The following is a 27624-nucleotide window of genomic DNA, read 5'->3' as shown; positions in this document are numbered from 1 at the left end:
CGCGAATTACAAATTCCTCAAAAATCCAAAAACTTCCATTTTTCAAACATATGACTATTTTACACCATTTTAAAGACAAGACTCTCCTTTATCTAACCACACTGTCCGATTTCAAAAAGGCTTTACAGCGAAAGCAAAACATTAGATTATGTCAGCAGAGTACCCAGCCAGAAATAATCAGACACCCATTTTTCAAGCTAGCATATAATGTCACAAAAAACAAAACCACAGCTAAATGCAGCACTAACCTTTGATGATCTTCATCAGATGACACGCCTAGGACATTATGTTATACAATACATGCATGTTTTGCTCAATCAAGTTCATATTTATATAAAAAAACAGCTTTTTACATTAGCATGTGACGTTCAGAACTAGCATTCCCACCGAACACTTCCGGTGAATTTACTAAATTACTCACGATAAACGTTCACAAAAAACATAACAATTATTTTAAGAATTATAGATACAGAACTCCTCTATGCACTCGCTATGTCCGATTTTAAAATAGCTTTTCAGTGAAAGCACATTTTGCAATATTCTAAGTAGATAGCCCGGCATCACAGGGCTAGCCATTTAGACACCCACCAAGTTTAGCCCTCACCAAAGTCAGATTTACTATAAGAAAAATGTTATTACCTTTGCTGTTCTTCGTCAGAATGCACTCCCAGGACTTCTACTTCAATAACAAATGTTGGTTTGGTTCAAAATAATGCATAGTATTATCCAAATAGCGGCGTTTTGTTCTTGCGTTCAAGACACTATCCAAGGGTGACGAAGGGTTACGCGCCCGACGCGTTTCGTGACAAAAAAATTCTAAATATTCCATTACCGTACTTCGAAGCATGTCAACCGCTGTTTAAAATCAATTTTTATGCCATTTTTCTCGTAAAAAAGCGATAATATTCCGACCGGGAATCTGTGTTTTAGTTCAAAGAGAGAGAAAGTAAGAACATGAGGTCGCCCCGTGCACGCGCCTCAGTCTGATGGTCCCCTGATAGAGCACTTACCAAAGGCGCTAATGTTTTTCAGCCAGCGGCTGGAATTACATCATTCAGCTTTTTCCCGGGTTCTGAGAGCCTATGGGAGCCGTAGGAAGTGTCACGTTACAGCAAAGATCCTAAGTTTTCAATAAACAGAGCCAAGAAGCCCAAGGAATGGTCAGAGAGGGCACTTCCTGTACAGAATCTTCTCAGGTTTTTGCCTGCCATATGAGTTCTGTTATACTCACAGACACCATTCAAACAGTTTTAGAAACTTTAGGGTATTTTCTATCCAAAGCCAATAATTAAATGCATATTCTAGTTTCTGGGCAGGAGTAATAATCAGATTAAATCGGGTACGTTTTTTATCCGTTCGTGAAAATACTGCCCCCTAGCCATAACAGGTTAAATGTTCTCCCTGTACCTGCTTCTCATCTACCAGCGTCGATCCTACAGAATGCTGACACCCCTAAAAGAAGCATCAGGGAGTTTTGTTTTTTGATTTGGTTGGGGACGTCGGGTCCGGGTGCTGTCGCCGAGGGAACCGGGGGTGCCTCAGTTAGCTCGTCGGGCTTCCACTCCTTATCTGGCTCAAGAAGTCTTCTTGCCTCGGCCGGCTCGCCGGGCTCCCACGCCTCAGCCGGCTCGCAGGACTATGAACCTTCAGCCGGTTCGTCGGGCTCCTACGCCCCCGCCGGCTTGTCTGGCGCCCATGCCTCGGCTGGCCCGTCAGGCTCGCCCAGGTGGGACGCCGGGTGGCACCCCTAGAGGGGGCGGTACTGTCACACCTGTTCCCTCTCTCCCTCTCTGGCGCTCGAGGGCACCAGGCTGCCCTTTATCACGCACACCTGTTACCATCATTACGCGCAGCTGCGCAATATGGGACTCACCTGGACTCCTTGACTTTGTTGATTGACTTCCCTATTTCTGTCTGCTCCTGACTTTGTCAGCATTGATGTCGTTATTTCTCTCCTGTTCTGTTTCATGTCTGTTGTTCATTAAATGTTCTCCGTGTACCTGCTTCTCGTCTACCAGCGTTGATCCTTACACTTGTGTGTAGAATAGCAGTGGTCTAGGAGTTTATTGCCCCTAGTGGTGAAGGAGACGTGTTGATGGAAGTTGGGCATCACGTGTCTTAATGACCAGTGGTTCATTTAAGCCGGATCCTGCCGGAACAGGATCTAGCACCTCTCCATTTTGGACTGTTTCCTTCCTGAACCGATTTGGCCCGATTCGGTAACTCTTATTATATGAAACATAATTTTCACTGTTTGCAATGTAAAAATTTGCATTAAAGTGAAAGTTCATTGCCTCGTCTTAATTCTCCTGCCCACAAAAAAAAACGCAACGTGAAAAAGTCCATTTTCAGCCCGGGCCTGATATTCTAAGAGTTGATTCGGGTTGGGCCGGCCCGAGCTTATGGTTTGCACAACATTGTAACCTATGTTTGAAACCAATGCGTAGCCGTGGCTGTGTGAGAATGGTGTCTGTATCTCTCACAGAACTAGAATGAGATTCACTTTCTATTATCTCTCTGCTCTGATTGACATGAGCCTGCAACTCTCATCGCTCCAGTGTTGCACTTCATAATTTATTTCCTTATAAAATCATAGCCGCACGAAGGGTTCTGGAGGAGCTGTAGCACACCTGATAAATTTAAATAAATTTGCCAAAGTTACAGAATTACTGCTGCCTGTTCAGAAAGAAATGGAATAATTCAGAATAGTCTACTATATCATGAGAAGGCCTATAATTTAGCCACAAAGGATCAATAATATATTTATTTATTTATTTATTTATTTATTTATAAATAAATAAATAAATAAATAAATAAATATATATTTATTTATGGTTTGCACAACATTGTTCCCTCTCTGTTCCCTCTATATATATATATATATATTTTAGTCTAGCGCCAATAACAAGGCATAGCCTACAGTCAGGAACGTGTGGCAAATCTGTTAGTGAACAGTATGCAGACAAAACAGGCCTTTCACAATATACAATCACGGGAAAAACACTGACTGGTTGGAAATCAAATGCTTCCTACTGAAAAGAGTAGACTGTAATCTGTCTGCTGTAGACTACAAAAATATCTGATCAACTTTGATCACAAAGTAAAACAAGAGAGATAGGCTTTTGGCACGAGCGCATCGGCCATCACCAGCTGCACATCATTGGATGGAGTCAGTGAAACTGGAAAGCATTTTTAGGACCATCATATCCTTCAATGTGTGTTACCACACAACTAGGCCTAAGCTATTGATCGATTCAAGACAAGATCGTTTTTATTGATCTCAAATTCTCAGTTTGTCACTGTCAAAGTAACCTGTCATTTCGATAATATGTGCAGTATTAAAAAAGATTCTGCCAAAGTCTCCAGTCATGTAAAATGACATAGAAATGCATGAAATGCAAGTAGACCCTAAGCTACTCAAAATGTTCCCCATGTGTGCAACTTCTGTAAGCGCCTCTAGTCTACTGCTCTATGCTACTACGCAAATGCTATGATAGGCATGCAATACTTTATTATAAATGTGTTTTTTTCCTGATGCTATCCGGTACCTCAGAGCTCCCCAGGTCACCCCCATTTCATGCTCACTTTTTGTTCCGGAACCTAATTGATTTACGAACTGTTAATGAAGCAGAATTAAAATCACTGACAGCCAGAAAAGCAGCCTCCAGGTGCTTGGTTTCCTGCTTATTTATAGTGTTGTACAATTCGTTAAGTGCCAGTTTGTTGTTTATCTTGTCCTGAGGTGGAATATATACAGCAGTCACGATAACAGTTGAAAACTCTCTTGGGGAGGTAGAAGGGTCGGCATATGACCATTAGTTATTCCAAGACGGGTGAACAATGGATCGAAACTTCCACTGCGCTAGAGTCAGTACACCAATTGCTGTTGATGCATACCCCCCCTCCCTCAGACAGAGGGAGAGAGAGCGCATCACAATACTCCTCATTCACATTTCCAAGGCTTTTGCCCCTTTGGGTTCCAATAGCTTCTCAATTCATTTTTTGGGTGACCAAATGTTTTGATTACAATTCTTATCTTGAATGACTTTTGCCAATTAAAGTATACTTGTCTATTAAAGTATTTTTCCCCAATGTGACTTTCAGAGATTATTTAACCCACACATTAATGGGTAAGCCTTCCCTCTGGCTGACAAGAAATGTGATTTATTATGTCGTCTCAAGACCAGAGGTTGTGAGAGAATCCGAATTGGAACTGGTAAGAACCTGTTCAGACCATTTAGGCCCAGTTAGGGTCGGTTCCACCCTTTAAGGCCCTATTAGGTGTTGATTCTGCCCTAGTATTAGCAACGATTTCAATTGGAAATGTAACTGTTCCTTTAAGAGAGGAATGCTCTTCCTCATTGTTCCAACATCCCTGGTTCACCATCAATTCTTACGTTCCTGTAATTATTATACATTCGATCACTGATGAAGTTCGCGACCGATTCCCACTAAGGCACAAAAGGTAGACCACTTCTGCTAGGATGAGCCAAACCATGCATCTTTGTCTTCCATTCTATGAAATCCCGGAGATACTGTAATATCCAGTTGAAGTCAGAAGTTTACATAGCCTTAGGTTGGAGTCATTAAAACTCGTTTTTCAACCACTCCACAAATTTCTTGTTAACAAACTATAGTTTTGGCAAGTCGGTTAGGACATCTACTTTGTGCATGACAAGAAATGTTTCCAACAATTGTTCACAGACAGATTATTTCACTTATAATTCACTGTATCACAATTCCAGTGGGTCAGACGTGTACATACACTAAGTTGACTGTGCCTTTAAATAGCTTGGAAAATTCCAGAAAATTATGTCATTGCTTTCGAAGCTTCTGATAGGCTAACTGACACTATTTAAGTCAATTGGCGGTGTACCTGTGGATGTACATCACAGCCTACATTCAACCTCAGTGTCTCTGCTTGACATCACGGGGAAATCAAAAGAAATCAGTCAAGACCTCAGAAAAAAAGTTGTAGACCTCCACAAGTCTGGTTCATCCTTGGGAGCAATTTCCAAACACCTGAAGGTACCAACATTCATCTGTACAAACAATAGTATGCAAGTACAAACACCATGGGACCACGCAGCCGTCATACCGCTCAGAAAGGAGACGTGTTCTGTCTCCTAGAGATGAACATACTTTGGTGAGAAAAGTGCAAATCAATCCCAGAACAGCAAAGGACCTTGTGAAAATGCTGGAGGAAACAGGTACAAAAGTATGTGTATCCACAGTAAAACGAGACCTATATTGACATAACCTGAAAGGCCGCTCAGCAAGGAAGAAGCCACTGCTCCAAAACCTCCATAAAAAAGCCAAACTACAGTTTGCAACTGCACATGGGGACAAAGATTGTACCTTTTGGAGAAATGTCCTCTGGTCTGATGAAACAGAAATAGAACTGTTTGGCCATAATGACCATCGTTATGTTTGGAGGAAAAAGGGGGAGGCTTGCAAGCCGAAGAATGCCATCCCAACCGTGAAGCACGGGGGTGGCAGTATCATGCTTTGCTGCAGGAGGGATTGGTGCACTTCACAAAATAGATGGCATCATGAGCTAGGGAAAATGATGTGGATATATTGAAGCAACATCTCAAGACATCAGTCAGGAAGTTAAAGCTTGGTCGCAAATGGGTCTTCCAAATGGACAATGACCCCAAGCATACTTCCAAAGTTGTGGCCAAATGGCTTAAGGACAACAAAGTCAAGGTATTGGAGTGGCCATCACAAAGCCCTGACCTCAATCCTATAGAACATTTGTGGGCAGAACTGAAAAAGCGTGTGCGAGCAAAGAAGCCTACAAACCTGACTCAGTTACACCAGCTCTGTCAGGAGGAATGGGTCAAAATTCACCCAAATTATTGTGGGAAGCTTGTGGAAGGCTACCCGAAATGTTTGACCCAAGTTAAACAATTTAAAGGCAATGCTACCAAATACTAATTGAGTGTATGTAAACTTCTGACCTTCTGATGAAAGAAAGAAAAGCTGAAATAAATCACTCTCTACTATTATTCTGACATTTTACATTCTTAAAATAAAGTGGTGATCCTAACTGACCTAAGACAGGGCATTTTTACTAGGATTAAATGTCAGGAATTGTGAAAAACTGAGTTTAAATGTATTTGGCTAAGGTGTATGTAAACGTCCAACCTCAGCTGTATAATAGCAAAGAATGGCTTACCCTTACAAGGCCATATACATAAGATCTGTAATAAAAAAGTAATTTCACTCACCTCTCTCCACTCCTTTGTCCCAATGCCTTGAACGTACAAAACCACAACTGCGAAGAGAAAAAGAGAGCGAGTGAGAGGGAGGAAACGAGGTAAAATTAAAATTAATGAAGCCTTATTATTAATAATGAATACCAAGTAACAGAATACTTAATTCAAATTCCTGCACTAGATGTCTTTGCAAATTCACCTGTTATCTATTCATTTATTTGAATAGAGACAGATATAATTAAAATGTTGATGCATTGAATTGCTTTGCATTGCACCATAAGCTTGTGAGAATTTCCAGCATTATATTGTGCTCAGGTCCTGTAGAGAGCTAAGAGGCCATATTTTCATGGCCATGCTTCAATACCCACTCAAGGTATGCATAGCTTTCAGACTGTCAGACACATTCATACTTATGCTATTAGTACAGATGTAGGATCTTAATTTGATCACCCTGTTGCAGGATAACTTTCCTGCAATGAAGGAAATTTAAAACTTGTAATGTATGAGGTTTAAAAAGGGCTTCTGAAGTTTGTAATTTCCACCTTGAGATTTCAGACTTGATTTCCCCTTACGAGAAAAGTATCAACCTTAACAAAAATGGCCATTAATTATAAATCAAATAATAATTTACATTTCCTCTTGCTACAGGATTCATTTCCTGCTGTAGCAAACTGGCTCAAATTACAATCCTACATCTGTACACACAGCATTGACTACAAGGATAGGTTACTGTCAAAGTGTGACATACGGCATGTTCCTTATTTAACAGTGGCGAGTATTTATGAGAAAGCATCCGAGTGAGCGAAACAGCGCCCCTCTGTCTCTGTATGTGTAGCCCATCTATCTGATTCTGTCTGGTCAAACAGAGTATGACATTGTTGCCGCCCGTAGCATTGAATGCAAGGGAAGCCAGCGAGCATTTGGCCTCCCTTGATATAAAAAGTTAAAAATAATAGCCAATCAGTGTTGAGCTAAACTGAGTGAGCTCAACTGTGACTGGACCTGGCGCACCCAAAAAAAAAGTGTCAAGGCAAACCAGTTTGGATTTGACTACTCACCAATCACGTCACATCAAAAGCTAAACATCATTGACAGAAAAAACTTGAATTGTTGCTTCTCTTTATGTCATTGTCCTCCGGTGGCTAGTTAGCTACAATTGGCCTTTCCTGAATTAGCAATGAATGGAGATAGGGATTTGGACTTGTGGTTTGACTTAATTCTCCATACTGGCCAATGACTATAATGGCGATTCTGAACCAACCATAAATTCTTACATTATGGCCCTGGCCTGAGAGGATGGAAGTAGCTAGATGTATACAGAAAAAAAAAAAACGCAAGATTTGGCACCCCAATGGTGGAACAAGCTCCCTCACGACGCCAGGACAGCGGAGTCAATCACCACCTTCCGGAGACACCTGAAACCCCACCTCTTAAAGGAATACCTGGGATAGGATTAAGTAATCCTTCTAAACCCCCCCCCTACCCTCCCCCCAAAAAAAGATGTACTATTGTAAAGTGGTTGTTCCACTGGATATCATAAGGTGAATGCACCAATTTGTAAGTCGCTCTGGATAAGAGCGTCTGCTAAATGACGTAAATGTAAAGGTAAGATTTTATCGAGTTACAGTTCATATAAGGAAATCAGTCAATTGAAATAAATTCATTAGGCCCTAATCTATGGATTTCACATGACTGGGAATACAGATATGTATCTGTTGGTCACAGATACCTTTTAAAAAGGTTTGGGCGTGGATCAAAAAACCAGTGAGAATCTGGTGTGACCATCTCCTTCACATAGAATTGATCAGGCTGTTGATTGTGCCTATGGAATATTGTTCCACTCCTCTACAATGGCTGTGCGAAGTTGCTGGATATTGGCGGGAACTGGAACACGCTGTTGTACACGTCAATCCAGAGCATCCCAAACAGGCTCAACGTGTGACATGTCTGGTGAGTATGCAGGCCATGGAAGAACTGGGACATGTTCAGCTTCCAGGAATTATATACAGATCATTTTGCGATTATCATTTCTCCAACACTTTACATGTTGCGTTTATATTTTTGTTCAGTATAGTAGGCTAAATGTTAACTAGCTGCCCCATCATTGCCCATGAAAAGGAAGTTGGGCTAGAGAGCAAGCATTTTAGCCAGGTAGCCTAGGCCAACAACTAAAAGTGTGCACTGCATAACAGAGAGTAATAGACTGTTTCGTCAACATGAAAGAAAGGAGGATGGGATTGGTCTTTCTCTACAAGTAGGGTGAGTCAATATGTTTTTTCTACTTGCATGAACGAACACACAGAGAAATAAGAACCAAGGACAGCCACATCATATTTAGCTTACATTAATTGGACTAAATTGTTTTTGGTATCTTTTAGTGGTCACTAAGCATAGGTGATTAGATGATGTTGAAATGTTGAAGTTGAAATGGTGCTGGAATAGTGGAGGCAGCTCCTGTTTTCTTTGGGACTTGCAGTAACTCTCTGTGGTTCTAAATCCATAGTTGTTTAGTGGTCCGATAATGTCTAAAACATTACCTTGCTTGACCATGCTGTAAGTTATGTAACTGTTTGTTAAATACAATATGCTTTGTGGACTTCAGACAGATGTTGCTCTCCAGTTTTGTGATGATTGCTTTTGTCCTGGCTTGGCTTCCCCATTGATTTTACCCACACACTGCTACTGTTATTTAATCCTCCGGGGCATCACCCTTGCAATGTGGTTAGCTTAACAGAAAGCAAGAATAGCACCTGACTTTGAGATGAACTCAAAGTTATACTGAACCTGGTCTGATATGAAGATATCTTATCCAACACTGGAGAGCTCCTCTGAACAATACAACAGGCATCCTCCTTTCTTAAAGATTGGACATATTTACAGCGCTTCCCCTAAGTCGCGATAAGGGGCTGGACTTCATTAGCATTCCTACCTCTTCCTCATCCAGAAACAAACCATATCAAAGGGGAGCGCGCCAACACGCCATATACAGAAACCAATCAGCATAATGCCGCCACCGTGGGAGAAGTGCCATCCAGCTGGGAAGCCATAAAGACCCAGCCCAGGCAAGCCCTTTCCCTCCCCTCCTCTCAATAGAAAAGAGAAGAAGGATCCTGAGTGGCGTCACTACCAACCCGGGTTCGATCCTGGGCTGTATCACATCCGGCCATGATCGGGAGTCCCATAGGGCGATGCACAATTGGCCCAGCATCATCCGGGTTAGGGGAGGGTCTGGCCGGGGTAGGCCGTCAATGTAAATAAGAATTTGTTCAACTGAATTCCCTAGTTAAATAAAGGTAAAAAAAAAGTATATATATATATATATATTGCAGTAATATATATAAAACAAGAAGAGAAAACTCGGGTCGAGAGTTAGGGGGCGGTGATTTCTTTAAGCCCAAGAGAGAGATTGGAGCCTTCATGGAGAGTGACTGGCCAGTGGAGAGGAGGAAGAGAGGGATGGAAGGAGGGAGAGATAGGAGGGTGGGGGGAGAGGGGATTCCGAAACATGTAAGGACTGTGAGTGTGTTGTCCATTAAGGGTGGGTGGGCATCTGATGAGGTGTCCCTTCAGGAGTTCTGTTGGTCAGTACAGCCGTCACCACATCCTCTAAAGCCGGGTTCCCCTAGGATAGACACTTCACATCCCCTAGAGCCGGGTTCCCCTAGGATAGACACTACACATCCCCTAGAGCCGGGTTCCCCTAGGATAGACACTTCACATTACCTAAAGCCGGGTTCCCCTAGGATAGACACTTCACATCCCCTAGAGCCGGGTTCCCCTAGGATTTACACTTCACATCCCCTAGAGCCGGGTTCCCCTAGGATAGACACTACACATCCCCTAGAGCCGGGTTCCCCTAAGATTTACACTTCGCATCCCCTAGAGCTGGGTTCCCCTAGGATTTACACTTCACATCCCCTAGAGCCGGGTTCCCCTAGGATAGACACTACATATCCCCTAGAGCCGGGTTCCCCTAAGATTTATACTTCACATCCCCTAGAGCCAGGTTCCCCAAGGATTTACACTTCACATCCCCTATAGCAAGGTTCCCCTAGGAAATACCCTTTTATCCTCTTCACTATAAGGGGCAGTATTTTCACGTCCGGATGAAAAACGTACCCAATGAAACAGCCTACGACTCGGGCCCAGGAACTAGAATATGCATATTATTAGTAGATTTGGATAGAAAACACTGAAGTTTCTAAAACTGTTTGAATGATGTATGTGAGTATAACAGAACTCATATGGCAGGCAAAAACCTGAGAAAAATCCGAACAGGAAGTTTGACCTCAGATGGCTGTAGTCATTTCAAATGAAGTTCTATCTAAACTACAGTGTCTGTGATGTCATATTGCACTTCCTAAGGCTTCCACTAGATGTCAACAGTCATTAGAACCTCGTCTGAGGCTTATAGAATACAATTTGATTGAATAATACCCGGAACAGTATGTGGTCGGGCTGGGGTCATTGCCTTACCTCGCCCGCGCTCACGAAGGATTAGCCATTTTTATTTTGTAATGAATCTATTGTCCGGTTGGAATATTATCGCAATTCTACGATTATAACACCCTAAAGATTGATTGTGAACATGGTTTGACATGTTCACAATCTGAGGGAACTTTATAACTTTTCGTTGACGGTGGAAAGATGCATTTTGGAATGGGGATCTGGACACGCCATCAAAACGGATTTATTTCGACATAAATTATGGACTTTATCGAACAAATGAACATTTCTTGTGGAAGTGGGAGACCTTCTGAGTGCATTCAGCCGAAGATCAGCAAAGGTAAGATAATATTTTTAACATATTTCAGCGTTTTGGGGATGCCGTGGCTGGACGGCTAACTGAATAGCATGGTGCTCAGTACTCAGAATATTGAACAACGTGCTTTCTACGTAAAGTTATTTTGAAATCTGACACAGCGGGTGCATAAAAGAGTACTGTATCTATAATTCTTTAAATAATTGTTATGTATTTTGTCAACGTTTATGATGAGTATTTTTGTAAATTCACCGGAAATTTTGGGGTGAATACATTTTCTGAACGTCACGCACCAATGTAAAATGTTTTTTTTTTATATAAATATGAACTTGATGGAACAAAAAATGCATGTATTGTCTAACAATGTCCTAGGAGTGTCATCTGATGAAGATCGTCAAAGGTTAGTGCATAATTATAGCTGGTTTTGTGCTTTTGGACAGCTAACCTTGCTTTGAAAATGGCTGTCCTTGCTAAGAAAATGGCTGTGTTTTTTGCTGTGGTTGTATCCTAACATAATCTAATGTTTTGCTTTCGCTGTAAAGCCTTTTTGAAATCGGACAACCTGGTTGGATTCAGGAGAGGTTTATCTTTCAAATGGTGTAAAATAGTCATATGTTTCAGAAAATTGAATTGTGGTATTTTAGTTGTTTTTGTATTTCGCGCCATGCGATCCCATTGGCTGTTGGCTAGGGGTTCTGCTGGCGGAACCTAGATTTTAAGGGAAGGAGGGAATCATCAAGACCCTAATATAAGCACTTCTGAGGGGATGAGGGAACACTCAACCATCAAGACATCCCTTAAGTACTCATGAGGGGATGAGGGAACACTCAACCATCAAGACATCCCTTAAGTACTCATGAGGGGATGAGGGAACACTCAACCATCAAGACATCCCTTAAGTAGTCATGAGGAGATGAGGGAACACTCAACCATCAAGACATCCCTTAAGTACTCATGAGGAGATGAGGGAACACTCAACCATCAAGACATCCCTTAAGTACTCATGAGATGAGGGAACACTCAACCATCAAGACATCCCTTAAGTACTCATGAGGAGATGAGGGAACACTCAACCATCAAGACATCCCTTAAGTAGTCATGAGGAGATGAGGGAACACTCAACCATCAAGACATCCCTTAAGTACTCATGAGGAGATGAGGGCGTTGACGACCATTTTGATGGAGCGATGAGTGGTGAAAGAAATAATGGGTTGAACTCTCAAAGACTGATCCTCAAATCCCTGAATGAAAACACAGATCTGCCGTAAAGTTACACGACTTGATCTCACAAGAAACAGAAAGTATTCACACCCCTAGACCTTTTCCACATTATATTGTTGTGTTACAGCCGGAATTCAAAATGGATTAAAAAAAAATTATACAAAAAATCTCACCCATCTACACACACAACCCCATAATGACAAAGTGAAAAGATGTTTTTTGAAATTTGAGTATTTAAAAAATATGTACAGTACCAGTCAAAGGTTTGGACACACCTACTCATTCAAGGGTTTTTCTTTACTTTGACTATTTTCTACATTGTACAATAATAGTGAAGACATCAAAACTATGAAATGATTCCATATGTGTCATGTAGTAACCAAAAAATAACTGTTAAGCATACTGTTAAACATACTGTTAAACACACTGTTAAACATATTTGAGATTCTTCAAAGTAGCCACCCCTTACCTTGATGACAGATCTGTCTGTTACAAGAGTGTGCAAAGCTGTAATCAAGGCAAAGGGTGACTACTTTGAAGAATCTAAAATCTAGAGTATATTCTGATTTGTTTAGTAGTTTTTTTTTGGTTACTACATGATTCCATATGTGTTATTTCATAGTTTTGATGTCTTCAGTATTATTCTACAAAGTAGAAAATAGTAAAAGTAAAGAAAAACCTTTGAATGAGTAGGTGTGCCCAAACTTTTGACTGGTACTGTATACATATATACCTCATTTACATAAGTATCCACACCCCTGAGTCAATACATGTTAGAATCACATTTAGCTGCGATTAGAGCTGTGATTGTTTATGGGTAAGTCTCTAAGAGCTGTGCACACCTGGATTGTACATTATTTGCACATTATTTTATTTTTTCATTCTTCAAGCTCTATAAAGTTGGTTGTCGATTATTGCTAGACAGCCATTTTCAAGTCTTGCCATAGATTTGCAAGCCGATTTAAGTAAAAACTGTAACTAGGGCACTCAGGAACATTCAATGTTGTCTTGGTAAGCCACTCCAGTGTAGATTTGGCCTTGTGTTTCAGGTTATTGTCCTGCTGAAAGGTGAATGTCTCCCAGTGTCTGGTGGAAAGCAGACTGAACCAGGTTTCCCTCTAGGATTTTGCCTGTGCTTAGCTAAATTCCATTTCTTTCTATCGTAAAAAAAACTCTGTAGTTCTTGCCGATGATTTGCCCCAAACATAAACCTTCGTATTCAGGACATAAACAACATTTATTTGCCACATTTTTTGCAGTTTTTCTTACTTTAGTACCTTATTGCAATCAGGATGCATGTTTTAGAATATTTGTATTTTTTACAGGCTTCCTTGTTTCCACTCTGTCATTTAGGATAATATTGTGGAGTAACTACAATGTTGTTGATCCATCCTCAGTTTTCTCCCATTAAACTCTAACTGTTTTAAAGTCACCATTGGCCTCATGGTGAAATCCTTGAGCGGTTTCCTTCCTCTCCGGCATCTGAGTTAAGAAGGAAGCGTGTATCTTCGTAGTGACTGGGTGTATTGATACACCATCAAAAGTTTAAATAACTGCATGGTATGTCGGGTTTTTCCCGCCCATCTACCAATAGATGCCCTTTTTTTCGAGGCGTTGGAAAACCTCCCTGGTCTTTGTGGTTGAATCTGTGTTTCAAATTCACTGCTCAACTGAGGGACCTTACAGATAATTGTATGTATGTGTGGGGTACAGCAATTAGGTAGTCACTCAAAGATCATGTTAAACACTATTATTGCACACAGAGTGAGTCCATGCAACTTATTATTTTTTTTTATTTTTTTTCTACTGTATTATTGACTGTATGTTGTTTACTCCATGTGTAACTCTGTGTTGTTGTCGAACTGCTTTGCTTTATCTTGGCCAGGTCGCAATTGTAAATGAGAACTTGTTCTCAACTTGCCTACCTGGTTAAATAAAGGTGAAATAAAATAAAATAAAATAAAATAAAAAAAAAAAAAAAAAATTGTGACTTATTAATAAGCACATTTTTACTCCTTAACTCTTTTTTTGTTATTTATTTAACTAGACAAGTCAGTTAAGAACAAATTCTTATTTACAACCCGGACGACGCTGGGCCAATTGTGTACCGCCCAATGGGACTCCCAATCACGGCCGGTTGTGATACAGCCTGGATTCGAACCAGGGTCAGTAGTGATGCCTCAAGCACAGAGATGCAGTGCCTTAGACCCGAGTGGCGCATAACAAAGGCTTGCCATAACAAAGTGGTTGAATAGTTATTGACTCAAGACATTTCAGCTTTTCATTTGTTTATTAATTTGTAAAAAATTCTAAAAACATAACTCCACTTTGATATTATGGGATATTGTGTGTAGATCAGCGACACAACATCAAATGGAATCCATTTTAAATTCAAGCTGTAACAAAACAAAATGTGGAAAAAATGTGAATACTTTCTGAAAGCACTTGTATATACTGAGTAGTAAGCTTCAACGTAACAAAAACATAGGGCCAATCCGAGTCAGCCAGTGTTGAAAGACTACAAGGCTGGCGCTACACTTCCCTTTAGGGTGTGTCTCACAGTGCTACGTGATAGCCATCGACTGCACTCTGGCCTCAATTGAACTATGGTTCAATGGTCACACTGAAGGTTCCAAAGGGGACATGAAAGGCCCGGCTAATCCAAGACCACTGAGCTTCCACCTTTACAGTGTCCCGGCCTGGGTTTGAAGTCCAGGACCCCTCTGTATCTCATCATTATATCTTCTCTCCAACACACACACACACACACACATCAATAAAGTGTGTGTGTGTGTGTGTGTGTGTGTGTGTGTGTGTGTGTGTGTGTGTGTGTGTGTAACCATGACAAGAGAGATATAGTTTCAGGATGAAATTAACTGATGGAAGCCTATTAATGACGTAACATTAATTGAGAATAAATCTAAAATATATGTAGAAGGATTGATTCAGAATACATTACCATTCCAGACATACAACCCAACATAAATGACTTGCTGTGACAGTATATTGAATAAAGAATATACATCAAATCAGTTTAGACATTGGTTGCCCCAAATAGCATCCTATTCTCTATAGTGCAAAGTAGTGCACTACATAGGGAATAAGGTGCCATTTTGGATGCAACCATTTCCTTTGGAATCAGATATACAGTACATGTATCCGGGATTCAGTTTTGAGTTGTGCAGACAGGTGACCTTTTCACAATCACTATTGAAATGTAACACATAACTCAAGTACCTGTCTGTGATGAAGAGGCACTTCACAGAGTCAAAATCAAACAAAGAAATCAATTGAGGGCTTTGTTTACTAAGCTCCCTATATCAGGAACACAGTCTCTATTGAAGATTTAATTAGTCCTTTACCATTGGTGAGAATGAGTTGAGGGACACACACACACACACACACACACGTCTGTGTGTAGTGGATAGCGAAGTGCATCACTACTGCATCGCTACTGTACACAGAAGTACCATTGGCTCTTCTGGGTCAGTGGTATTCACAGCGTTTCTTGAGTACGGTGTGTTGAAATGCAGAGGGTTGTGAGTTAGGGGTTGTGAATTTCCACTTCATGTTGAATTGAGTGTGGATTTCTCTCCCCTGAAAATACAGAGATATCCTGAGCGATGCAGTCTTTAATGGACTGACTCACGTATCATAGATGGTAGCAGCGTCTGTCCACAGACCAACAATACACTTTGTTCCGGAACTCAGACGTTTCATCACGATTTCGCATCTTTGGAATTTCGGAAGGGGAGGAAGCATTCGGCCCATATACTTGCCCAAAACTTGTTTGTATATTTTCCAACAGTTTACCCCACAGAACTTAAATCGAGCATCTGAAGCAATTACGCAATATTTTAGTTCTGGGTGTCCAAGATTATGATAGATGCATTGATGACAAATGCTCAGATTTTCCTAAACAAGATCTGTAGACTTGGAAGGCAGATGGGATCTGAACAGGAACTCCTCCAAGTGGAGGGCTGTGTGGTCCAGTGGTCAGTGTAGCTGAATCTGGAACATGCATGGACCAATCCAGCCCACTGAAACTTCACCTTCCAACTTTCCTCTATTGTGCCATCTGTTCAATAAAACAAGCAAAAATACTAATCCAATGCACACATTGCCAAATTAAATTTGTGCTGCTGCAACATATAAAGGGAAATGTAAAAAATGTTCAACTTCATATTGATCATCTCGAGCAACATGTTTGTATTTCTATGTTTTGTAGTAAAAATGATAGAGGAAGATAAGTGTTTTCAACAACATCGGTGATCGGAAACAATTATCTTACTCAAAACAATAGAAACATTGAATTTTCACATATGTTGATATTGAGGTGGTGCTGGAAATGATGAAAATGAAGTTGAACAGTGGAATGTCCATTTAAAATATATAAGGCTCCTCAATTGCTTGGAGGAGCATATACGCTGAAACCTGTACACCTAACACTACTACTCCACATGCCTCAGTCGTGTGAGTGTGTGTGAGTGTGTGTGTGTGTGTGTGTGAGAGAGCATGTGCGTGTGTCATTTGGAGTGGAGAGCAAAGGAGTTGTCAAGTCAATCAGGCAAAGTCATGTAATTAAGAGATGAGTTGAGTTGAGTTGGGAGTTGAACCTTAAGGCAACACTTGCCATATCACGCTGTGTACCTGACTACCCTGGTGGCTAGACTGACAGTAATTACCCAGAGGTTCTTGGTCACTGAAGATAAGATACATTGTGTGTAGTTCCATGTGTTCCATGGTGGTATTTGGAGCCCCTTCAACAGTTCTATTTTAAGAACACTTGGAACAGTAGAATGTCATGTGTATGTTATACAGGTCATGCAGATGATGTCATTACATCATGTTATAAGCTTTTCATATTAACTTTTAAGTGCTTACAAGAAAGGCTTTGCAACCCTTGTAAAGAAGCATCACATACCAGGGTCTGATTTGGAGAAGGTGTCCATATCCAGCAGGTTCCTGTTTGAATGAAAGAGAGATAAACAAGATAAAAAACTGAGAATAACACTAGCCTGAGTGCCAGCTCCATTGCTGTGTGATAATGACAGTATGGAGTGGGCAACTCCAACTCAGGCTATCACCATACATGGACAACTCAATGAATATCAGAAGTATAAGTTACTTCAACTAAGTTATTTGTTAAATTAAAAAAAACACAATTGAATCTCCCACTCCTGTTTGAGACATGTAACAGCCGGTACAGAGAGTGCTGCCATATTAAAGGGAAGACCAGGATAAGAGGGAAGGCAATGGGGGATATAAAACCTCTCTAGGGGTGGGATCCTCTTGTGGCTTTACACTGAGAGGGAGGTGTGTGTGTGTGTGTGTGTGTGTCAGGCTGGTAAGGTGTAGCTTGTAGCTGCTGGCAGATGAAGAAACAGGTCTTGGGGTATTTGCTCACATGCTTCGTTTCAGACACCAGACTAGCTGGTCAAGGGGCACTGGCTGGACACACCAGACTGGCTGGACACGGGTACTGGCTAGACACACCAGACTAGCTGGTCAAGGGGTACTGGCTGGACACACCAGACTAGCTGGTCAAGGGGTACTGGCTAGACACACCAGACTAGCTGGTCAAGAGGTACTGGCTAGACACACCAGACTAGCTGGTCAAGGGGTACTGGCTAGACACACCAGACTAGCTGGTCAAGGGGTACTGGCTAGACACACCAGACTAGCTGGTCAAGGGGTACTGGCTGGACACACCAGTCTAGCTGGACACGGGGTACTGACTGGACACACCAGACTAGCTGGTCAAGGGGTACTGGCTAGACACACCAGACTAGCTGGTCAAGGGGTACTGGCTGGACAGTGGACCTGCAAGTCCTTTCCTTTCCTGACTTCAGTTTGGTATAGCCTCTGGTCATCTGGTTTCAGTTCAACAGCCAAAAGGCTTTTGTCTTGTTTTCCTTTTCAGCCTTCCACAGCATGTGATAAATGTACGGTTTGAGTTTATGGACGCACGCCAAAATTAAAATGCTTATTTAATAATTACAAATCAATAACACATTTGCAATAAGCCCCAATGATAAACTACCAATTCCTCTGACCAGATCTAACATGTCTAAAATGCTCGTATTTTGTAGGTGTTCACCGTGATGAGCTCAGCAGGTCAGGATAGGCCATGTTGTTTTGAGAATGACTACCTCTCCTCCATGTCGTCTCTTCCTTCATCGTTTTTGTCCCAATAGGGACATGAGGAGAACATCCAATCGGAGCGCTCTCCTGCTGTGATTGACATTCTCGGACAGCGCCAGCCCATCCCCAGCTCCATGTTGACCTACTCATTATATTGTGTTAAATCAATTCGTTAAATCACCACAGAGGTCACTGCAACAGCAAACTATGAGGAGAAAGCTTCATATCCTGAAGCCCTTACGGGGACTCGAACCCGGGTCCAGCGTCTGTCAAGCCAACACGTTAACCATTACGCCAAGAAGTCCAACGTGTCCTCACGCTTCTCTATACAAGTCCCTTACATGTACACGCCGCTCCAATTGCTTCACAGACACCATCCCATTTCTGACACCAATGTGGTGAGTTTGGTGGGTATTCCCAACCAGGACTCAAACCAGGGTCCAACACCTTAACTGTTACGCCAAGAGGTCTGAACCTCTTGACAAGGTCACCAGGTGTTATGTTACGGTTGCTACAATAGCAACATAGATATAGCTACACGCTCAGTTGGTAAGTGTGACGCTGCAGAGTCGTGGGTTCGATTCCCACTGGGTCCTCAAAATGCAGTCATTGTACTGTAAACTTGCTTTGGGTCAAAGTGTCTGCTAAGTGACTTATTATTATTGCATACATTTGCTTGGTGTAGTATTTACATCAAAGGTAGGGCTCAGGCGAAAGCAATGTAAGATGATAAAGGACAGTACAATCAAAATAACACACTTCACAATAAGTAGAATTTATTCCAACCTGTCAAACATGGATTGTGTAAAGGTACATTTGTTTAAAAAAAGTAAAACAGGTGTTGCTTTGTCACACCATGACAACATAATTTACTGTAACTATATGACACACAAAAAACATTTTTTTTTGCTGTGGCCAAACAAAGATGATAATACTTTATGACTGCAATACATTTACCACCTGTTTATTGCACAGCACCGTACACAGAGACAGAGACAGAGACAGAGAGAAAAGGGGAATACCTAGTCAGAATCCATTCAAATGAAATGTGTCTTCTGCATTTAGGGGGTTGGATAGAGAGAGAGAAGGGTTGGATAGAGAGAGAGAAGGGTGGATAGAGAGAGAGAGAAAGGTTGGATAGAGAGAAAGTTTGGCTAGAGGGAGAGAGAAGGGAAAGTGGGATACCTAGTCAGTTGTACAACAATGCATTCAACTGAAATGTGTCTTCCGCATTTAGGGGGTTGGATGGATGGAGAGCGAGAGACACAGAGAGCGTGAGAGAGGCGTAGCAGGAAGATAGGAATGATGTGAACCAAGAGATTGTGAGTTCAAATCCCAGGTGAGGACATGATGAATATTAATTACAGTATAACGTGTGTCAACTATGTACGTTAAAAGCACTATTTGAATGTGTTGGTGTCCAAAACCTATTGTTTGGGGCAACTAAAAACTTTACGGTCAGGTAATACTTTGACCGAAAATTTGAGTAAACAAAAAAAGGCAGTGGATGGAATCAGTTACTAACTAATAATTTAGTTGAATCAACTAGATTTTGTTTGTGTTGTTTCAATGTTAAACTTATACTTACCTTCCTCAATATTGTAGCTATGAATGCCAATAAGGTCATAGATTTTTTAAATATATTATTACAGGCAAATGTAAGTGTCACGCATCTTTCAAGGCTCACAAGTTCAGGCTGCTTTTGTGGGGTAATCACGTTGACGAGAATCTTTCAAACAAGAGTGATGAAAGAAATTGGTGGAAGAGCCAGTCCTATTAGATGTTGCAATGCCTTCTCAGACCAGACCGAGGTTGAGACTCTGAGGTGGAAAGACATCAGTCAACAAATATTAGGCTGACATACCTGTTTTTGATTAAAGGGAGAACACAAGCCATCACTGCTCTGAAGAGAGGAAAGAGTTTTTCTCCATGTAATGGGGTCAAAACTGAGAAGAGAAACGCTACATGTTATGGCCGTGATTGATGTTTTGTTGTGTGCATGACATCAATAGTACAAGACTAGAACATAATAATAGGATTTCACCTAATATGAAACATCATTTATTTTACATAGTACCTAATCCTTGTTCGATATAAAAATATGGCATACAGGCATTCAGTTACTGTTCCATTGAATGTTAGGTCACTTGTTTTAAACATTCTAAGCAAGTGTGGTATCAAATCAAATCAAATTTATTTATATAGCCCTTCGTACATCAGCTGAAATCTCAAAGTGCTGTACAGAATCGTCAGTGCCAGGCAAGCAGGTTCCAGTATCTCAGAAACGGCCGGCCTCCTGGGCTTTTCACACACAACAGTGTCTAGAGTTTACAGAGAAAGGTGCGACAAACAAAAACATCCAGTCAGTGGCAGTCCTGTGGGCAAAGGAGAATGGCAAGAATCGTGCAAACTAACAGGCGGGCTACAATCGGCGCTGTACAACAGTGGTGTGCAGAACGGCATCTCAGAACGCACAACTCGTCTGTCCTTGTCAGGGATGGGCTATTGCAGCAGACGACCACACCAGGTTCCACTCCTATCAGCTGAAAACAAGAAGAAGCTGCTCTAATGGGCACGCGGTCACCAACACTGGACAATTGAGGACTCCGACGAATCCCGGTTCCTGTGGCGTCATGCTTATGGCAGAGTCAGGATTTGGAGTAAGAAGCATGAGTCCATGGCTCCATCCTGCCTGGTGTCAACGATACAAGCTGGTGGCAGTGGTATGGGGAATGTTTTCCTGGCAGAGGTTTTGTCCCTTGATACCAATTGAGGAACGTTTCCATGCCCGGAAGAATTCAGTCTGTTCTGGAGGCAAAGAACGGGTTCAACCCATAACTAGATGGGTGTACCTAATAAACTGGCAACGGAGTGCACGTATGTATCTCATATCTGTTGCTTTGGGGTAATGATGTTAGGGACAGTATAGGATGAATCAATAATTGTTTTCTTACCAAGGAGTAAAATGTAATCTTTGTAATGTCAGTCCTGGTTATATGTAACAATCCCTTGTTGGAAGTGCCTACATTATTATTTATATTATTTGTTAATTAAATAAATTATGCAAGAATTAAAAAAATATATATATAGTACCAGTCAAAAGTTTGGACACACCCATTCATTCAAATGGTTTTTCTTTACTTTTACAATGTTCTACATTGTAGAATAATAGTGAAGACATCCAAGTTATGTAATAACATATGGAATCATGTAGTAATCAAAAAAGTGTTGAAACAAAAAAATAGTCACCCTTTGCCTTGATGACAGTTTTTCACACTCTGGGCATTCTCTCAACCAGCTTAATGAGGTAGTCACCTGGAATGCATTTCAATTAGCAGGTGTGTAATTTTTTTCCTTCTTAATGCATTTGAGCCAATTAGTTGTGTTGTGACAAGTAGGGCTGGTATACAAAAGATAGCCCTATTTGGTAAAAGACCAAGTCCATATCATTGCAAGAACAGCTCAAATAAGCAAAGAGAAACGACAGTCCATTATTATTTAATAGGGAGGGGGGACCATAAACAGATTTGGTTCCTTAATCTATAAAGGTCCAAATAATGATAATCCACGCTTCTTTGAAAATATCTAGTAATCATTTATCAAGCCTACAGGCAATTCAAGACTATTATTAGGGTGTGAGATTATAATACGTTTTTATATACCTCAATGGACAATAAAGGAAATAACCCTACAAACTATCCCCCTTGTGCACTTAAGGAAAACACAAATATCATGGATATATTAGAACTAGTGGATATATGGAGGCTTAAATATCCTGACCAAGTGAGATAAACATGGCAGAGGCTCAATTAAGCTAGCCATCTTGACTACTTTCTTAGGTCATTCTCTCTGGCACCAAAAGTGTTGATAGGGAACAGACCATTAAATAATTGGCATATACATTACTCTTACAGAATTTCCACGTGGGCGAGGTTTTTGGAAATGTAATCAATGCCTATTGGATGGCAAGAAGGGGTCTCCCGACCCCTCCTGTCTCAGCCTCCAGTATTTATGCTGCAATAATTTGTGTTGGGGGGCTAGGGTCAGTCTGTTATATCTGGAGTATTTCTCCTGTCTTATCCGTGTCTTGTGTGAATTTAAGTATGCTGTCTCTAATTCTCTCTTTCTCTCAGAGGACCTGAGCCCTAGGACCATGCCCCAGGACTACCTGGCCTGATGACTCCTTGCTGTCCCCAGTCCACCTGGTCATGCTGCTGCTCCAGTTTCAACTGTTCTGCCTGCGGCTATGGAACCCTGACCTGTTCACCGGACGTGCTACCTTGTCCCAGACCTGCTGTTTTCAACTCTCTAGAGACAGCAGGAGCGGTAGAGATACTCTGAATGATCGGCTATGAAAAGCCAACTGACATTTACTCCTGAGGTGCTGACCTGTTGCACCCTCTACAACCACTGTGATTATTATTATGACCCTGCTGGTCATCTATGAACATTTGAACATCTTGGCCATGTTCTGTTATAATCTCCACCCGGCACAGTCACATTAGGACTGGCCACCCCTCATAGCCTGGTTCCTCTCTAGGTTTCTTCCAAGGTTCTGGCCTTTCTAGGGAGTTTTTCCTAGCCACCGTGCTTCTACACCTGCATTGCTTGCTGTTTGGGGTTTTAGGCTGGGTTTCTGTACAGCACGTTGTGACATCAGCTGATGTAAGAAGAGCTTTATAAATACATTTGATTGATTGATGATTGATTTTAACCAAGACAGAAGAATTTATAAACAGACTTATTCCGATATAACATAAGCACAGCAGATTCCCTTATTGTATGGGACACTTTTAAAATGTCCCTTTAGAGGCCATGCAATTCAATACTCATCTTTAAAACCAAAGTACTTTAGGTCAAAATACTTCCTATTAACAAAGGGAAATAGAGGGACTAACAGTATAGATAGAAAGCAAAAAAAACTTTACCAGAAAGGCACCAAATAAGTTAGAAAAAAAAAAATAACTTGATTTAAGAAAGATCAAGTGTAATATGTTATAAAAAATAAAGCAAACTGGATGGAATATGAAAATGAAAATGCACCAAATTATATTTTAATCTTCAACATAGAAATGCTACCAAAAATAATTTACTGAAACTTGTTACAAATGGAGTCATCCATGATTCACCAAACAATATTTTGAAAGAGGAAACAAAGTACTTTAAGCATGTGTTTTTGTTTCAGTCTCCTCCATCTCCACTAACCAAAGTTAATTATATGGATTTTTTTCCTCTTAATAATGTCAAATTAACAGCTGTACAGAAAGACTCATGTGGAGGACAAATTACAGAGGAGGAATTTATTGATGCAATTAAAGCCTTTAAGTCCAGGAAAACTTCAGGGCTGGATGGCATACCAGTTGAGGTATATCAAATATTTGTTAATGTACGCAGAGGACCGTTATTAGCATGTTTTAACCACTCCTAAAAAATTGCAGACTATCTAATACCCAAGAAGGTCTGATTTCACTATTACTGAAACAGGAACCAAGTGGTAAATTTAAAATATCTAGTCCATTTAAAAAATTGGAGGCCCCTTTCAGTGTTGTGCATATAATTAAAAAAGGTATTGTTGGATATTAGTAATTAGACAGGTTTTTTTATATGGGCGACACATTAAAGATAATATAAGTACTGGAAAAAAATAGAACACTATGAAAAATCTGGGAAACCAGGCCTGGTATTCATAGCTGACTTTGAAAAGGCTTTTGATACAACTGGAAGTTATACATAAATGCCTGGAATATTTCCATTTTGAAGAATCTCTTATATAATGGCTTACAGTTATGTATAGTAACCCTAGGTGTATAGTAAATAATGGCCACTTCTCAGAAAGTATTAAACTGTCAAGAGGAGTAAAACAAGGTTGTCCACTATCAGCATATCTATTTATTATGTCCATTGAAATGTTAGCTGTTAAAATCAGATCCAACAATAATATCAAGCAGCTAGAAATCCAGGGCATAAAAACAAAGGTGTCATTGTACGCTGATGATTCATGCTTTCTTTTTAATCCATAATTTGGATCCCTCCATAGCCTCATAGAGGATCTAGAAAATGTTCCTAACCTCTCTGGATTACAACCGAAATATGATAAGTGTATTATATTATGTAGGTATTGGATCACAAACAAATACAACTTTTACATTACTCTGTAGTTTACCAATAAAATGGTTCGACAGTGAAGTAGACATACTAGGTATTCATATCCCGAAAGAAAGAAATTCTCTCTACAATACATTTTTATAGAAAGTTAGCAAAAATAGATAAGATCTTGCTACCATGGATAGGAAAATACCGGTCTATTTGTGGAAAAATCACCTGATAAACTCATTAGTCATATCCCAGTTGACCCATTTGCTTATGGCCCTGCCTATTTATACAATGAATATGAATTTGGAGGGCAGAATTTATTCAATATTACAGCATTAGACCTCTCAGTAACGGCTGCAGTTATACAAAAGCTATACTTAAATCCAAACTGGTGTTCTAGCAGATTAGTAAGAATGTGTCACCCCGTGTTCAAGAATGGTCTTTCTTCCTTTATTCAGATTACAACCTCTTACTTTTGTTTATTTGAAAATTTTATAATCTCCAAAATATAGCCATTTTTAAAACAAGCCATAGAAAGTTGGTTGAAATTTCAGTTTAATCCACCAGAAAAGACAGAAAAAAATATTACAACAAATATGGTTCAACTCAAATACTAAATTGTTAAAAAAATATATATATTTTGGGAAAAAATTATTTAAAACGGTATAATCTTGGTAAATTATATCATAAAAATGACTGGTGGAGTTGTCACACATGGAAATGTCTGCTCTATCCAAAATTACAACCAACTAATTGCAGCATTTCTGCTAAAAAGGAAGACTGGAAGGGGGCGAAGAGAAGGTAACTGGTCTGTTGCCCCGCATTAAAGACAAACTGCCTAAAGAAAATTGTGATACATTAAAAAAGTATACCACTTTCATTTAAGGACCAAAAATGTGACAGCTGTGCCATAAAGGTTGCAAAATAGTTGGGAATATATTTTTTTATGTACCTATTCCATGGCACATGGTTTATGAACTGTTACACAAAATGACGCCGGATTCAAAACGTAAGAGTTTTTCAATTTAAATGATTATTCAAAATGCTTGCAACCAATAGAATTGTATATGCAAAAATATGTTGACACCCCTTCAAATGATTGGATTCGGTTATTTCAGCCACACCCATGTATTAAATTGAGTACACAACCATGCAATCTTTCAACGTGGCACTGTCATAGGATGCCACCTTTCCAACAAGTCAGTTCATCAAATTTCTGCCCTGCTAGAGCCGGCCCAGTCAACTGTAAGTGCTGTCATTGTGAAGTGGAAAGGTCTAGGAGCAACAACGGTTCAGTCGCGAAGTGGTAGGCCACACAAGCTCACAGAACGGTACCGCCGAGTGCTGAAGCGCGTACAAATAGTTGGTCCTCAATTGCAACAATCACTACCGAGTTCCAAACTGCCTGTGGAAGCAACGTCAGCACAATAACTGTTCATCAGGAGCTTCATGAAATGGGTGTTCATGGCTGAGCAGCTGCACACAAGCCTAAGATCATCATGTGCAATGCCTTGCGTCACCTGGAGTGGTGTAAAGCTCGCCGCCACTCTGGAGCAGTGGAAACGTGTTCTCTGGAGTGATGAATCACGCTTCACCATCTGGCAGTCCGACAGACGAATCTGGGTTTGGCGGAATCCAGGAGAATGCTACCTGCCCCAATGCATAGTGGCAACTGTAAAGTTTGGAATAATTGTCTGGAGCTGTTTTTCATGTTTTGGGCAAGACCACTTCCAGTGAAGGGAAATCTTAATGCTACAACATTCTAGATGATTCTGTGCATCCAACTTTGTGGCAAAAGTTTGGGGAAGGCCCTTTCCTGTTTCAGCATGACAATGCCCCCGTGAACAAAGCGAGGTCCATACAGAAACAGTTTGTCGAGATCGGTGTGGAAAAACTTGACTGGCCTGCACAGAGCCCTGACCTCAACCCCATCCAACACCTTTGAGTTGAATTGGAACTGCGAGCCAGGCCTAAATCGCCATCAGTGCCCGACCTCACTAATGCTCGTTGCTGAATGGAAGCAAGTCCCCACAGCAATGTTCATACATCTAGTGGAAAGCCTTCCAAGAAGAGTGGAGGCTGTTATAGCATCAAAAGGGGGGACAAACTCAACCTTAATGCCCATGATTTTGGAATGAGGTTTTCAATGAGCAGGTGTCCACATACTTTTGTTCATGTAGTGTATATGGGGGATACAACCATCCTAGCTCTGCAGATTTTGCTACGAAGAGACGGAATCATTAAATCACTTGTTTTGATACTGCCCATATGTAGCTTGTTTTTGGTTGCAGGTTCAGGAATGGCTGAAGAAATACAACATTTACCTGGAGGTAACTATGCAAAATTTGAAAAAATAAATAAAAAGATAACTAATGTAAATTATACTGTCTGTAAAATGTATATAGTATGTATAAACTGGAAGTAGAAGCCTAAGTATTGAAAGTAAATTTGTTTACTCCAATTAGGGGAGGAATGGTAGGGTTAGGGGGGAAAAATAAAGAAGGAAAATATATACACAAAATATATATTTACCCCAAAAATATATGGGGGATTGGAAATGATTCGGATAATTAAATGGATAGAACCCACAATCTATCTGCAATATTAAAGATGATCTACCCCCTAAAAATATTGAATTAACTGGCCAGACTATGGCCTGTTTGTTTTGATTATTCATGTATTTTTCTGAGTTTGGCTGTCAAGACCCTGTGGTTCACTATGCGCCAAGTACTCTCTCATATTCACAGCTGATGCCCAGTTGCCATGGAGTGTGTTTCAGGGGGGAATTCACCCAACCCCATTCTGTCAGTGTCAGGCAGCAAAGACAATCCCCCCTTGCCACCCACCATCACCCTCTAGACCAGCTCTGTCTGTTTCATGGGCTGAGGTAGGCTGAAAATGCTAAACTCGACAAGTTATTTACATTTGTCACCCAAACAAGTTTGTTTAAAGGATGTTACTTTTGTAGGCTATTTCATTTCAATCTACACTTGCTGCCAAATATGTAGCCTACTCTAATCTACATTTTTTTTAAACTGTTTTCAACTGGGGGTGGCAGGTAGCCTGGCGGGTAGGAGCATTGGGCCAGCAACCAAAAGGTTGCTGGATCCAATCCCCGAGCTGACAAGGTAAAAATCTGTCGTCTGCCGCTCTGTTCCCCGGGCGTCGATTACGTGGATGTCA

The 27624-nt window shown here is 40.7% G+C and overlaps 1 protein-coding gene across 2 annotated transcripts in view; it reads right to left on the bottom strand.

Annotated features, from left to right (window-relative positions):
* The window catches only part of LOC115150143 (copine-9), a 138597-nt gene that overhangs the window by 107371 nt on the left and 3602 nt on the right, over positions 1–27624 (bottom strand). For both annotated transcript variants that reach the window (XM_029693107.1, XM_029693108.1), the window contains exons 3-4: positions 17129–17169; positions 6234–6280 (exon numbers count right to left, since the gene is read on the bottom strand). In XM_029693107.1, coding sequence (XP_029548967.1) covers positions 6234–6280; positions 17129–17169 — 88 coding nt within the window. The remainder of the gene's footprint in view (positions 1–6233; positions 6281–17128; positions 17170–27624) is intronic.

The sequence above is a fragment of the Salmo trutta genome, chromosome 16 (assembly GCF_901001165.1).
Source record: "Salmo trutta chromosome 16, fSalTru1.1, whole genome shotgun sequence".
NCBI lineage: Eukaryota > Metazoa > Chordata > Actinopteri > Salmoniformes > Salmonidae > Salmo > Salmo trutta.
The sequence above is the reverse complement of the archived record's forward strand: the minus strand, read 5'-3'. Positions and strand labels throughout refer to the sequence as shown.